Source organism: Orcinus orca, chromosome 16 (assembly GCF_937001465.1).
Source record: "Orcinus orca chromosome 16, mOrcOrc1.1, whole genome shotgun sequence".
NCBI classification, from domain to species: domain Eukaryota; kingdom Metazoa; phylum Chordata; class Mammalia; order Artiodactyla; family Delphinidae; genus Orcinus; species Orcinus orca.
In genome coordinates this window covers 32,222,337-32,238,437 of record NC_064574.1, presented here as the reverse complement: position 1 = coordinate 32,238,437, position 16,101 = coordinate 32,222,337, and the positions used below count along the sequence as shown (strand labels likewise).

Sequence of the window (16,101 nt, the reverse complement as noted above, 5' to 3'; positions counted from 1 at the left end):
AGGGGAGGGGTGGGGGGATGGGGCGAGAGGTGACCCAAGCTAATGCAGGATTCCTGAATCTTTGGTACCCACTCCCCCCACCACCACCACCACTCCCTTTTCCCACTTACGATTGAAGTGGGGCTTTAGGAGAAAGGGGATGACATGGAAGCCTCTTTGTCCAGACACATACCCCTGGCCTGTGTTTGCCTTGGTTTTGAGGTTTCACTTTCCATTCTTTACGTTTGAATGATCAGTTCATGCTGAGAAAATCAGTCCCGTTATCCAGAGAGGTTTATTCACTTGGAGGTGAACTGTACCTGATGAGAGCTGATGCTTTGGTCCCGTTTCCAGGCCCCTCCCCTTAGGTATCAAAGCACTTGGTAACCTGGACAGAAAGGCATCTAATAAAGAAGACATAACCAAAGGAGCTGACTGGTCTTGGCAAATAATTTCCCTAGGGCTGAGTATCTGGAATCAGATTCAAGAAACTCGTTTTTTGAAATGTTTATATTATAGATGTTTCTAGAAGTAGTCTTCCCTGTTCAGATAGGATTGGGAAACCCTGTGTGCATCATGCCCTTCTTGACAGTGCACAGCACTCTTAAACTTGTGAGCAGCTCTGGGAAGTCCTGGATGAGAATGTTCTCTTCCCCTCACCAAACACCTATTAGTGTTACACAGTTAGGCTTTATGGGCTGCAAGCAGCACATTTTGGCAAACATGACCAGAGATGGGGAACTATTAGGAAGAAACGTAGGAAGTTTGCAGAACAGAAGTAGGAACTGAACAGGTAGGCCTCTGGGAGGAAGGGAAGTGAGCAGTGAGGGCTGGAATGTCCTGCCAGGGCCACAAGGAATGGGGGAGGGGCCCTAAAGGAAGAGTGGGATGGGCTCTTTCTGGAGGATTCCCACAGCTACTGTGTGACCCTAGCCCTTCCCTGATTGCTGTTAAACAATGCCAGACCATAGAAAAAGATGGAAAACGCCTTGTGCAATGAGCTTGTAACTTTAATCCCCAGACCTAAAAGAATTAAAAAAAAAAAAAAAGGACGAATTATCTCAAGAACATAGATGTAAAATTCTACATAAAATATTGGCATATCAAATCCCAGAAGAAAAATCTAGCATGACTAACTAGAATGGTTCAGTGCCACACGGTTCATGTTAACAGATTAGAGGAGAAAGACCTATGGTTTTAGCAATTGATGCTGAAAAGCATTTTAAAAAAGCAAATATTCCCAGTAAGAATTATATAAATAAAACACTACCAGTGTTTGTGTTGAGTACTTCCTTTGTGCTGGTCTGGATTCATGCAAGTAATAATTAATAATACAAGTTAGTGATAAGACAAGAAAATGTAATGGAAAGGAGAAATGCAAAAAACAGAGATGATTTGGCATATGATAAGAGTGTGTATCTAAAAAACCAAATTCTTCATGTGTGTAACTTTTTAAAAACAACAGGGGGGTGGGCAAAGTTAGGGTAAAATCAGAAAAAATACAAAGAAGGGTTTATTCTTTTCCCCTCTGTCTCCCTGTCACCCGTAGCATTACCTGACGTGCTTCAGCGGCACCATCGCGGTGCCCTTTCTGCTGGCCGATGCCATGTGTGTGGGATTTGACCAGTGGGCCACCAGCCAGCTCATCGGGACCATTTTCTTCTGCGTGGGAATCACAACTTTGCTGCAGACAACTTTTGGATGCAGGTGAGATTGGGGCACTAAATTGGGGATGCTGAAGCACCCATGAAGCATTAAGTACTGCCATTCACCTAGGGCTGCTTAGAGGGACTGACTGGAGTATAGGGAGGTGTGTCCTAGTGGCATTTGCCCTGCCTTCCCCCAACGCTACTGTGTTTCTTCTCTAGGTGGGTGGCACCGCTTCCCACCTAGTTGTGCAGGCTGGAAACATACTCACTCTCAGCTCCTTCCATCCCACCAGTTGGCAGGGGAAGTTTTCTCTCCAGTACCCCCTCCCTGCCCCCATTCCTGAAGTTCAGGCCTAGACTGTTCTACTAGGTTCCTAGTTGGTTTCCCTGCCTCCAGGGCTACTCTCCTCTGCCCTGCTCTGTGTGCTACTCTAGTGCTGTCTTTCAGTGTTTGCATCTTCCTGGGTGTTACCAGGCTACAGCCCTACTCCCTGTTTAAAAAAACAGATGTGCCCACCCTGTAGACTTCTCCCTTGTTTTCTGTCCCACCACCCTTCCAGCCATGTCCCTGCGCCCTGCAGTCCCCTTCCCTGCACTCACCCAGGGGTGAGTTCCTCCCCGAGCCCACCCTGCTGTCTTGCCATCCTGTGCTTGTGCTTCGCTGCAGCCTTCCAGTCCTGGCTTGCCCCTCTCCTCTCTGTGAAGCATCCCTGACTTCCCAAAGCCTCCTTTCTCTCTGAATTCCCACACATGCACCTTGTGTATGTTCTTCTAATGTGGCTCTTATTCCACTTTGTCCTTTTTTGTTTGTGTCTTTTCTTGCTGATTCGTGTTTCCTTCCTTGATGCCAGAACTGCGCTTTGCATCCCCAGTCCCCAGCTTAAATGGGTATGGAGCTGGCATAGGTAGGAAAAGAACTGTCCTGTCTTACCTCCTCCTGCAGGCTTGCTTTGTCCCCTCCTGTCCCCTTCTTCCACCCTCTTCACATGCAGCCTTTTCCTCTACCCTAGGGTGCTGCTCAAGGGGTGGAGCCTGTGGGGACAGGACTGTCCTCAGGGGGAGGACAGCAGAGTAAACATGCGAGTTCTGTCTCTCACTCCATTACAGACAGTCTGCCTTCCCTGCTAGGAAAATGGGAGCAAAGGCAGAGGGAAAAGAAGGCAGCTTGGGAATCATGGAGTGTATTCCAGTGAGTCAGAATCCTCAGGGTGACCTTTACTTGAGGGGGGGCGGGGCAGGAGAATATGGGAAGAACAGTGTTAGGGCATCCTGGTTGGCGGCATAAGCAATGTCCTCAGGAGGGATACGGCAGCTCCCTAGCAGTTCTGCTGATGGAAGGAAGGCTGTGAGGGCTGGCTAGCTCTTGGGGTTCTCAAAACCCCAGCCCCTGCAGGACTGCCTGCAGCCACCATGCTGAGCAGATCCCTTACCTCAGAAGGGAGGGTCTTCTTAGGGGACCCCTGAGGGAAAGTCAGGGTGTTATTGACCTATTAGGGGAAGGAGATGTGTTCAGGCATTCCAGAGAGGACTTGATTCATTTTCTTAGAGCCCAGGTAGTTAAATTTGGCTGGCAGCATCTTTCATTCTTTTGACACAGCATTCAAGGTTCTGTATTTCAAAGCCAGAAAGGATTAGAAAGCTTTTATTGACCGACTCAAGTGTACACAGGACACTGGTTCTCTGGGGAAATATTCTTTTTCTAAACAGCTAGCTCATCAGGGAACTTGTAGCACAAACCATCTGTAAATTTGGGCAGTGCCTCTAGTTGAGAATTGTTGGTTGACTTGAAGAGGGAATGAAAGACGTGTTTACTGAGGTACAGGAGGTACCAGGTTCAGCTCTGCCTTGGTCTCATATCAGGGAGGCTAACCCTGACTGACAGTTGAGCCTGGCTGTGCTGGGCACAGTTGCCTAATGGTGACATAGTAGGGAGAGTTTGGGGTAACTTTTGGTGTGTGCTTTCAGTTATGGGAGGGCACCCGTTCAGGACCCTCTTGCCCATCGTTGGGGCACAAGAGACCTAAACAGAGCAGCCTGGGTGAGTGCAGTTTACCCCCTCCCCTCCCCCTGAAGGAGCACAGTGGAAGGAGGGGAAGATGGGAAAAGAGGAGTCAGTTAACTTTTGCTCTACTCCCTTCTTTGTGCTACAGCACCTTTTTCTTGCCTGGAATCCTTGCCTCCAGCTCCCATCTAGTAGGGAAACAGTGAGAAGGCACTCAGCGCCATGGTTTCCAGCTCCACAAAGCCTCAAGCTGTTGTTGATACATTCTTTTTAGTTTTATCCAGCATATATTTGAGGGCCTGCTGTGTGAAGGTGAACCCAGATGATGAGGTGGGTGAGAGGCATTTCCTTCCCTGCCTGGTTGGTCACCACCTCTGGGGTTTGTTTGCTGTATCTGTTTATTCATGTGTCCCATCTCCTCCATCCTCTGCATCTCCCTGTCCTTCACCCTTTTCTGTTAAAACTCTTAACTCCTCTTTACCCATCTTCCCTTCCTTCCATGGTGCCCAAAGAGGCAGGGCTACCCCTACTAGCTGAATCACCTCTCACACCCTTGCCCCTGGTTTTCCTGTGGGTTTCGTAAAAGAAGAGCAGAGATCTCAGGAGTGGCCAAATATCCCACTCCTCTAGTATTTCCAGCAGACCAAAATTGGCACTCAGACCTCAGTAGAGTGGGGACCCACCTCTGGCACCCAGTACTTACTCAGAACGGGGGCAGGGTTGAGCATCCCTTGGCCTATTCCAGGGGACCCACCAAAGCCAGAGCAGCAACAGTGCCAGTGTTAGTTAAAATCAAGTTGTTGAATATTGTAATGATCAACTTTAATCCCATGGGCAGTCAGAATCTACAGTTTCCAGTAAAGCATTAGCTTATGCCACATGGCAAATGATGGTTTCTTCCCCATTCGCACACGGGGGAGTGAAATGAGTGAGTATGAGAAGTTAGAGGGACCTATGCAGCGTTATGACTCTGGACAGAAGACCTCTCCAGCTCCCAGTTTCCTTTTGTGAAAATGACAGGAGGCTCTTCCTAAGGTGTCCTGTGGATGACATTTGCCATCACTGTGTTTTTGTAGATTATTATAAGCTCTTCCTAAAATACATTTGGGAAGTTACAGAGTATGAATAATGTGAAAAGCCTTTTAATTCTGCTGCTTGCTAACATAGACCTTCATCGTAGACTGTGAATTATCATCTTAACAGACTTGTGCATTTACTTCCTGATCACAACAGGATCAAACAGATAAAGCAGTTGGGGCAGAGGGAATATCAAGGTGGGACAGTGGGAAAGAAAGGCTGATGTGCCAAGAGTGGGGTTTATTCCCAGTATCACAGACATAGGATTGCAGATGGCCTGTACGTGTTTGTTGGTGTTTGTTTGCAGTTCACACTCATTTCCTTAGGCAGAGAGCTGCAGAAGGAAAATCATGTTCAGCTTTCATGATTTCTGGGACAGATTTTCAGACTTTTCCAACTCTGAGTGGTTTGCCATGTGTGTCTGAGTTCTGTCCGTTTCTTCGTGTGTTTACCTGTTGAGTACCCAGTACTCCCTTGCACTGGATGTAGTGTGTACATGGGACCTAGAGACCAGCCATAGTCCATGCCTCTGAGGGGTGGGGCCTGTATTGTGAGGAAGCTAAGACCATGATCACAGGTCTAGAACCGAGGTAGGAAGTATAAGCATTCCCATCCTCTGGGCTGTGGCCAGGTCATCCCTGCTCCGTGTTTCACACGGGCACTCTGGTGAAGAGTGGCATGCTGTTCCTGGAAAGTTGTTTCATTCCATAAAAATAACCAAAATTGATATGGAAAAAGTGAGGGTGAAACAGATGTGTGCCTTTGCAAACCTGAACACAAGCTCAGAATGCCGACTTTAAGATGCTGTGTTGTAAAATACTCCTTTGGGGGCATGTTTTCCATGGGCTGGGCTGGCTAAGGACACAGAAAATGTGTCTGATGCAGCGTGTGCTGCAGACCCTCCTTCCTTCACTACACATCTCCCCTGGCATGAACATGCTTTCCTTTCCTCCAGAGATCATGACTTGTTTTGAAATGGAGGTCTTATGTCTCTGCCCCAGTTGTGTGACTTCTGTGGCTTTAGTGCTTCCCAGGGCTTCCACCTGTTGGAGATGGGTAGTTTCTGTGACAGCTGCTTCTTCCATCCCCCTCCTCCCATCCAGCCTTTTCCTTCTTCCTTCTTTTCTTTGACTTTTATGCCCTGCAGTTTGCTTTCAACGAGGTCTTTACTGTCGAGTGCCCTTGGGTGAGGTTTCAGATTGCTGAAATCAAACCTTATTCTGATTGATTTCAATCCAACCTACCCCTTGGGCTCTTTCCAGGAATTAGTAAAAATCCTTTAAAATCCCAAGAGCAGGGGCAGGGTTCAGAGTCCCCTAACTCAGATGTTAGCCAGCCAGCAGCAGCTATGCCTCCCTGGCTTTGGGGAGGACTCAGTTCATGCATAACCTAGGCTGCCGTTGTCTTTTCCATCAGAGACCAAGCTTTGATAGCAGCTCTGAGCTTCCCAGAGCCCTTGTCCTCGGGTGTTATGCATAGCTGGGGGTGAAGGAGGGCCCTCTGGGATGGACCCTGCCCCCTTGCACACCATGCTGACCTCCAGCTTTCCCTGAGGTGTGCAGGTGCTGTGTTTGGGGACCACATCCAGCTTTTTGTTCCAGGTGCCTCTTGGAGGCCTTTCTCTCAGCTCTCCAGCAAAAGAAAAAATTGCAGGTGGAGTGGCCCGTTTCTTGAGAGCCTCTCTTGGCCATAACAGGCCTGCTGTAGACACACAGAATATTCCTTTGCTGAGAAAAGGTAGGGTTTTGGCTGAGAGAGTCATTGTAGCTGGTGCAGCAGCCTGGTCTCTAACAGAGTTGTCTGCCTTGAGGAGAGAGCTACCCTGTCTTCCATCTCCTTTGGTTCTGGGACCTGTACGGTATAGGAGGCAGCTCCAGGATACTTTAAAGTCTCACGTATAAGGCTTTGAACTCTTAACTGTTGATAAAATTTAGAAGAATGGAGAGATGCAGTGCTTGGATAGGGGTAGGGGAGACTGGGATTTTCCCCCACATTCTTTTCCTGTATATGTGTTTGTGTGGGGGTGTATGTGCAATTTTTTAAATTACTTGAGAATTTCAGGCAGCATGATGATGGCTCACCCCCAGATACTCTCCTAAGAATGAGGGTCACCTGTGTAACCGTTTACCACACCTGAGAAAGCTGAGTTATATCATCTAATATGCAGTCTATATTTAATTCCCCTAGTTGTCCCTAAAATATCTTTTATGGCTATTCCCTCCACCTCTCTGAACTAGGATCCAATCAAGTTCGTGTGGTGCATTTGTTTGTTGTGTTTCTTTGGTCTAGTAATAAACAGTCCCTACATTTTTCTTCCACATCATCCTCTTCTTAAAGAGTCCAGGCCAGTTGTCTCGTTGAGCATCCCGTGGTCTGAATATGTCCGATTGTGTCCTTGTGGTGGTATTTGATTTGTTCCACAATCCCCCTATTTGTTGTAAACTGGGAGATGGGGCCAAAGGCATAGTTGATTCAGGGTGAACATTAAAATTACTGTGTAGATGATAGTGAGCCTGTGATGTTAAGCAGGCTCTTAATAGCAAGTCGTAGGTTTTTCCTGCCCCCATGTAAAAAAAAAAATTACTGTTTATTTAACTCAAAGAATTATAGGTAGTACATTAAAAACATGGGGGCCAGTGAGAACCTGGAGGTAGTGACCTTGGAGGAAGGTTTGCCCTCACCAGCTGTGTCGAGGGGCTCTGGCTTCAGAGGTGGCGTCACTCCCATTCTACTGTTTACCAGCTCTGTGGCTTTGGGCAAGTTACCTAGTCTCCAAGTCCCCTTTGCTCCTCCATAAAATGATAATAATAATAATAAAATTGTTAGTGAGCATCAAATAAGATAATGCCTGGCACTCGCCCACACTTGCCTGTTGGTGCTCATTATTTTAGTGGACCCTCTGGAAGGGTGGGTGTAGGTGAGGCAGATGGGGGTGCAGTGGGCAAGGCTGGTATGCCAAATGGAGCAGCTTGTCCTTGATGACATGGCAGGGGTTGGGTGTGCTCCTTGGCCACATGGCCACAGGTGGACTTCTTCAACTCTAGCTTTTCTGGGTGGTCTCCCCATTCAGTGAACATGCTGTTTCTCTGTTTGCTAATATTTCTGATGCTCCAGGAGACTAGGAGACTAAGTCCTCTTAGTATATGTGGGGTTAATGAATTTAGTTCCCCACAGTCTTTTTTCTTTGAACGTCACATCTCACTTGCCCCGTATGTTCCCACTTGTTCTAAAATGCTCATCTTCTTCCTCATGGCCCACTAATTCTCCCTTTTATCATTCCTTTTCAGGCAGGTGCCTGCCTGGCGAAAGCTGTACAGGGATAGAGCAGCACTACACAGGAGCAGAGGATAGAGCTTCTTGTCAAATACCCAGAGGGAAACTCTTTTCTTTTTTTTTAAATTTTGTGTTTTTTGTAACTATTTGACTTCACTCTAGTATTCTAAGGACCATGTTACCATCCTCCCCCATTTCTCCTCCCAGAAAGACACTTTATAGACATAATTTTTTTAAGTCATATCTATTGAGGGGTAATTGACATACAGTAAAATTTTCCCTTTTTCACTTGCATAGTTAGATGAGTTTTTACCCATGTGTACAGTCACTTAATCACCACCACAACCAGCAGATAGAGCATTGCCACACCCCAAAGAGTTCCCTTATGCTTCTCTGTGACTGGCTAGATCTTTAAGTAATAAAACAAACTTTTGACCTGAAATAGTTGATACTATCATGCTTGAAAAGGTTATCAAAATTGTACCCAGCCAACCCTCCTAAATTGCTGTGCTCTGTCTGGACGAAGCCTTCTGCTGAGAGCTGGGAGAGGAGCCAGTCGGCTGCTTCCCACTGAGGTTCCCTAGGAGTGTGTCTAATTGGAAGTGTTGACTGAGATAGTTTATATAATTTTGATATTTACATATAAGACCAGAATATCATGGACTTGAAGATAAAGGTTAGATTTGCCTTTAGTTAAAAGTTTTCTTTGAATCAACTGAAAATGGATTAGAGATCCAAATGTAAGAAACATGATACTATATAACCATTAGAATAAAACGAGGGCAAATTCCTTTATAACTAGAAGTTGGGAAAGACTTTTAAACTAGGATTCAAACTCCAGAAACAATAAAAGGATAATAAATTTGATGCCATTAAATGTTTTAAAATTTTTAAGCTTTGCATTGTAAAAATATACCATAAACAAAAATGACAAACTGGAGAAAATATTCATAATATAGATAAGTTCTAATATCTCCAATATAGAAAGAACTCTGAAAAATCAAAGTTAAAAATTACCAAAAATGGTATAGAAAAAAAGGACAGAAGACATGAATAGCTACATAAAAAGCTATATAATGGCCCTTCACCATAAGAAAGGATCAAATTGACTTTATAATAAGAAATACAAACTAAAGCTACCCTGAGATACCATTTGTCTCCTTTGTCAGATTAACAAAAAATGATTTTTTTTTTTTTTTTTGCGGTACGTGGGCCTCTCACTGTTGTGTCCTCTCCCTTTGCGGAGCACAGGCTCCGGACGCGCAGGCCCAGCGGCCATGGCTCATCGGCCCAGCCGCTCCGCGGCATGTGGGATCTTCCCGGACCGGGGCACGAACCTGTGTCCCCTGCATCGGCAGGCAGACCCTCAACCACTGCGCCACCAGGGAAGCCCCAAAAAATGATTTTGACAAGCCACTCTGATGGCAAAGCTGTGGGAGAACAGGCATTGTTACACATTGCTGTCAGGAGTGAAAATAATTCAGTCCCTGTGAAGAGGAATGTTACGATATCTAGAGTACATATGCATTTATCATTTGATCCAGCAACCTACTTCTAGAAATTTACCCTGGAGATATACTCCCACAAATGCAAAATAAATACAAAAAGTTTTTTTTTATTGCTGTGTAATTTGTAATGGGAAAATAGTTAACACAACTTAAATGCCTATCTGTAGGAAACTACCATACATCACACAATGAATTACTATGCAACCCTAAGAAAGAATAAGAAAGATTTCCATGAACTGGTATACAGTAAGTTCCGGAATATATTGAAAAAACAAGTTGCAAAAGAGTGTGTATATGTTTGAAGAAACAAGAATAAGTTAGAAATTAATAAAAATGGTTAATGATCAATAAGTCAGATTTGGGGGTTGGAGGGGATAGGAGTGACATTTTCCTGGTATATCTCTATATGGTTTGATTTTTTTTTTAACCGTAAAATGTTCAGCATATCCAAAACATAAAATCTAAAAGGATGAAGAAACACAAACCCTAAAATTGAATACAAACAGAAACAAGTGAACCTAACTTTATGTCAAATTGCTGACCACATGGAGAAAAGAATTAATTCACAGACTTTAGAACATAGTACTTTGCACACTCTGAATGGGATATATTCTAAGAAAAAGAAAACACAGAGAAGTCTTAAACTTAGTAGTCTTGTTAGTAGTGACATTGGTATAATTCTGGAACTGTGCTGCTGTGGGCAAGTTTGAGACAATTTAATTATTAAAAGGAATAGTCATGGAAGTATATTATTAAATTGAATAAAAAATGAATCCATGTGTCTATGGTGATATTCAAAAAAAAGGGGGGAGATAAAAATTGGACAAAAAGGGAGCCGAGAACAATTCCTAGAGGAAGTGGTATTTTCTCTGTGCCTTCAATGTTGAATAGAAATGGAGCATTAGCAATGAATTGATGACATAAGAGATGAGCAAAGGCTCAGAGGCAAGAAAGTAGACCGCTTGCCTGGAGTGCAGGCATGTAAAGTGGCCGGTGAGAGACTAGACTGGGGAATGGGTTCAGGTCACCTGGACACCGAGGAGGAAATGAGGCACCTCCAGCAGGGTTTTGAACACAGTAAGAACTTGTTTGGGGCTGGTTAGGTTCTTTTGCTGTCCTGGGGCTAGAGCCTGACATGGGAATGTGTCACTACAAAGGTGACTGTCTGCTCAGGGATTTTTTCTTAATGGCATCCAGCAACACTATTAACTTTAAAAACTTCCATCTGCAAAAATCCATTTTTGGGGTATCTTCACATATTTAAGATACACTTCACATATTTAAGATACACTTAAGGTCGGCAAAATTTTTTCCATAGAGTGATAAGCAGTGAATATTTTAGGCTCTGTGTTCTCTGTTTTGACTATTCAGCTCTACCATTGAAGCATAAAAGCAGGCACAGACAACTCGTGAATGAGTGAGGGTGGCTATGTCCCAGTGAAACTCTACTCAATGAAAACAGTAGTTTGCCAGATTTGTTTCACTGTCCAGTTTGCTAACCTCTTATGTAAAGAAAAGCACAGTTTAATTTGTTTCCTTTCCAGTCATCAGTAGAGAATAAAATAGCAGACAGACCTGTCTGCTTGCAGAGCCCAGGGATCTGAGGTTTAGGTGATTGTGTGAGTGAAGAGCCCCAGGAATTGACCAGCTTCATGCTGGGGAAGTGCCTGAAAAGCCACTTTATCAGCTGAGAATATCAAGTGCTTTATCATCTTCAAATCTCTTTTTTGGAAAATTGGCTTTGTTGATTTTGATTTAGGGGAGCTCTTGTTTAATGAAGTAGTGTGCTCTCGCTGCAACTTTCCCTAAGAATATTTCAGTCAAGCCACTGATTTATGCTGCCAGTTATGGAGACCACACTTCACTGCTGGGATACTTACTGTAAGCCTGCTGCTTGTCTTTCAGCCAGAACTGCTTGTGGCAGGCAGTGTGCGTAGCTGCAGAGTGAACACATAAGCCGGCATGTGCATCTTTTACCAGGTCATCTTGGGAGACTTTGTCTGGGGCAGCACATGTGAGAATTTTCTGTTAGCACCCACTTTCAAAGGAACCCAGGGGCCTGGTTGTGTGAAAGTGAGTGAGCTCCTTTGCAGCAGTGCTCTCAAGGCCTTTGGTCATGGTGAAAGCCATAAAATGCACTCCCTGAAAGGTGCCCAGGCAACAGGCAGGTTCAAACTGAGACTCATGTCACCGGGAGTGGAGCCCAGAGCCAGTCTTCACTTTCCCACATCCAGTGAGTCACCAATGCAGGGTTGATTGCAGTGGTCCTAAGGATGAGATTTCTAAATGCAATCCATATTAATCCATATTACATTGCTTGAAACATGAAATGATAGTAAAACAGATGCTGTTTGGACCATTTGAAGTAGCATCCATTCCTGATTAGATGCTGACCTCCCTTTACCCTTTCAGTACATTTCTGAAAAATCGTGCTTAAGGAATTTTTGTAAGTCAAGCAGCGTTTTCCTTTTGCTATACATTCCCACTTCAGGGGACCTTCACTCCACTTTTGATGGTACTATGCGCCAGGCCCCTCCAACAGGTAATTTATTAATGGATGGTTGTGGAGGGCATGCCCATGGGAGTGGCCGCTAGCATTGCATCTGGTTTGTACTGTGCAGCCTGCCTCTGTGTCTTAAAGCCAGCATCTCTCAATTGATTTCATTGCAGGATTAAAATGGCCAGGAGAACAAAAGAATCTTAACCCTCATATAGCTCAGAATAGTGTGTACCAGCTCTGGACTTGTAAAGCGGCTACATGTCCTTCAGCCAGAGCCACTGTTTCTCAGTCCAGTTACCGTATCACTCAGGGCAGAATATGCTGCCAGCTCAGAGGAGAGCATGCTGGCTTCCTATCCTGCTGGCCAGGACACTGATTCAAGGCTGCTTAGGAGTATTTAAGAATGATCTGGACATCTAGGAGTTCCTAACCTTGCTAATCAAAGGCTAGTTTCATATTTTACCCGCAAAGTAATGTTAAAGATAGTGATTGAGTTCCCATGTTAGCCCATTATACATCTCTAATAATAAATGACAAAATCTTTTGAATTTGAGTAGTACCAGTGTTCATAAAGTCAATATGAAGTATCTAAAATGTGATTGAATGATGGCATCTGAGGATCTCTGCATTTAGTTTGACATTGGAGGCAGGAAATTTAACAGAGTCTGCAAGCTTTCTGGGTCCTTTAAAAATAAGAGTTCGAGCACTTTTGAGTATTTTTTATGATTAAGAAGAATATTATATCTACTGTTGATTTGTAACTTACAGTTTTCCTTTTCCTCAATAGATAGATAGCTCACGTGATTTTAATGCTTACCCTCAGTGATTTAGGGCAGTTTTTGACTTACAAAATGGAACGACAGGGGGAGATAGATTTTTTTCCATGATAACCAATAAGAATTTGAAAAGGAGGAGAAAGAAGAGGAGGAGGATGGTAAAATAGAAGATGTACACTGATGTTTATTAATAAGGAGCTCACAAGCTCAGCAGGACAGAAACATCCAAATGCCCGCATCCCCCACCCCCAAGGGGAAAGGTGGTGATGGCAGGGGCTGGTGTTGGGGTGCTGGCACTGACCACAGAGCTCCCCCAGGGCCCACCCTGGGGCTGTCTGTGGGGAGAGCAGCAGGAGGGGAGGACGGAGAAGCCAGCATCTCTGGCTGTGTGGCTGAGGACATCTTTGCAGACTGGGGCTCTTTCTTCCAGGTGTGCCTGCATTTACTCATGTGCTGTTTGTCTATGGAAAAGACTGTTAAGCTGTCAAATAGTGAACTACCTCGGTAGTTCCTGATGCCGTGATCATGGTTTTGGTCTCGTTTCTTTTAGGTTACCCCTGTTTCAGGCCAGTGCTTTTGCATTTCTGGCCCCTGCTCGAGCCATCCTGTCTTTAGATAAATGGAAATGTAACACCACAGGTAATTGCAGTTATTTCCACATATGTCATTGGGGTCCTTTAATGCAGGTGATAGAAGGGAGGCCTGGGCGTGCTGCCCCCAGCAGTGTTAAATCCTTTCTGGAATCAGGCACAGAACACACAACCAACAAACAGCTTAGAACGCTCCAATCTGTGGATCATGTTTCTGTCTCTCTCTATCCACTTGTTCATCCCTAACCCCAAAGCAAGTAAGGACCAGAAAAGGACCTCATTTCTCTGTGCTAATGAAATTGATAAATATGGGGAAAGAATAGAAAAATATTTGTGCTATTTTTCTGCCTCTTTCTTTCAGTGGATTTTTTTGAACCACCAGTTAAACAACTCTCTTTGCTGCAATAGCATCCCTTCTCTGAAACATCTCTGCTTTTTAAGGATCTGGCTGCTTTGGTTTTCTGCAAATGACTTTCATTCCCCCTCCCATTCTCCTCATAGTGATTGCAAAGATCCTTAAATAACCCAGTAAGGTCAGGAAGAGATCAGATAGGGGATTTGAGGAAATCACATAGACCTGTTGTACTCTCAAAATATTGTTAAATTTTTAGGTTATAGGAGCAAAGTTTTCTAGCCCTCATTTCCTTCCTTGCTCCTAGGAGTTGCTTTGTGACCACTGATTTGATTTAGGAACAGGAAAAGGGCCTCTGTTTTATCTAGGTTTTTAAAATCTCAATCAGGCAACCTTGCTATTGGGCATGTCAAAGAGCTGCTTGCAAAGGTTGGTCTTTGTATTAGGCTGGGACTAGCAATGTATATCACTAGTTCAGTCAGCTTTTGAGAAGCCGGGAGCGCTTGTTGATGAATAAATTTGGTTAAATTAGCAATGGGGGAATCCACCTCTCAGTATGATATGCCATAGTGTTGTAACTTGAATTTTAGGGATGAGTATTTATACAAATATACTTAGAACAGGGAGGAAATTCTTCTTAAAAAGAGTGAAATGAATATGTCCCGTGAAACATTAGTGTCACTCCAAGAAAAATTTTGTCTTTGTTTTTGTTTTTAAGATGTTTTGGTTGCCAATGGAACAACGGAGCTGTTACATACAGAACACATCTGGTATCCTCGGATACGCGAGGTAAAAGATAAACATTGTCTGCTTATGGCTTCTTTGTGTTTCTACTTATTTTCAGTGTTGGTCGTGACCAGTAAATTGCAGTTGCTCTTTTTCTGTTTCAGGTACTGACATGTTCATTTCTGTTGTTAAAGTAAATGTAGATGGCATCACTATAAAATAAAGCATGCAGAAATGCTTTGTGTGACCAGACAGTATTGTTTCTTACCCTCTTTTCCATCCTCCTTTCTCCTCCTCTCCTCATGTGTACCCACAGACCTGTCTGCTTACACCCTCCGGCATAACAGCTCCCTTTGGAAGGAGCCACAGAGTCGATAGGTTGCAAAACTATTTATTCTGGCCTCAGTGTTTGCCTGTATTGGTGGAAGGAATTAAAGACACTTGTCTTCTTCAGTGTACTTGAATAGAACAGGGCGTAGGAGTCCTTAGGTATGAAGAACAGCTGACAGTTTATCCGGATTTTCCAAAACCTATAAGATCATTCACCATTAGTTCAGAATTAACACAGATATGGCCATTCTGCACAGTAGAAACATTCCTTTAGAATTTTTGTCAATAACACTATCTTCTGAATGTCCTGCAGCGACTTACTTTTTAAAGTCAAGAATCTTTGTACTGCATTGTTCCTCTGAGGCTGGTTATGAATGTTGTGTCTTAAATGAGAATTATAAATTATGTCTGTCTCAATCAGTGAGAATAGGCAAGCTGACTTCGTGTCCAGTGCCCATTTCTGTAATACTCTTACATTAGTCAGGTTATACTTAAGTTTGCTAGATCCCAGTAACCCCCACTGGTTTCTTTTGGGGTTTGCCAGGAATTTTCCAGCTATGTTATGCCTGTTATATAATAACTTGGTGTCTTACAGAATTCTCAGTTGTCGTTGCAGGTGACATTTAGAGTGTGTGATGTATAAGCAGCTTGCTCTTACGTCTGTGTCCTCTCTTGCTTCAGATCCAGGGAGCCATCATCATGTCCTCATTGATAGAAGTGGTTATAGGCCTCCTAGGCCTGCCTGGGGCTCTGCTGAAATACATCGGACCCCTGACCATCACACCCACGGTGGCCCTCATTGGCCTCTCTGGTTTCCAGGCGGCAGGAGAGAGAGCAGGGAAGCACTGGGGCATCGCCATGCTGTAAGTGTTCCAAGACCACTCAAAAGTGAACAGGAAAAATCTCCCCTCTTCCCAACACTGAGGGACAGCCTCTTTGAATGTTTTGAACATTTATATGAACTTCAGGAGACACTTAAATTAAGATTAGTCTGGTAGTTTAAACTTTATTTGCTTCATGCCAGGGAATTATTGAAGTAACATGCAGCCAAGGTATTCCAAAGACAGATTTGGCAGTGATGTGTAGAGGGAGGGTTGTAAGGTTTTAAACTTTGGGATGGGAGTAAGATGGTGACACCATTAACTCTTGACTTTTGTGGTCATGCCAAGTCTCATACACATGAGCTGGAATACCAAGAAGCTGAATCCTTTAGATGAGACTCAAAAATACTTCCAGACTGGCAGGAGACAGAGATGCTGCAGGAGGTGTGTTGACATCAAAGGTGATTTGGCTCCTCGGCCAGATAGCTCTGCACATCTGTCAGGAAGCTGTCCTTCCA

General features: G+C 44.2%; 1 protein-coding gene across 3 annotated transcripts in view; it reads left to right on the top strand.

Annotated features, from left to right (window-relative positions):
• The window catches only part of SLC23A2 (solute carrier family 23 member 2), a 339,540-nt gene that overhangs the window by 294,958 nt on the left and 28,481 nt on the right, over nt 1–16,101 (top strand). For all 3 annotated transcript variants that reach the window (XM_049699483.1, XM_004276442.4, XM_033440280.2), the window contains 4 exons: nt 1,529–1,686; nt 13,315–13,403; nt 14,425–14,495; nt 15,444–15,625. In XM_049699483.1, coding sequence (XP_049555440.1) covers nt 1,529–1,686; nt 13,315–13,403; nt 14,425–14,495; nt 15,444–15,625 — 500 coding nt within the window. The remainder of the gene's footprint in view (nt 1–1,528; nt 1,687–13,314; nt 13,404–14,424; nt 14,496–15,443; nt 15,626–16,101) is intronic.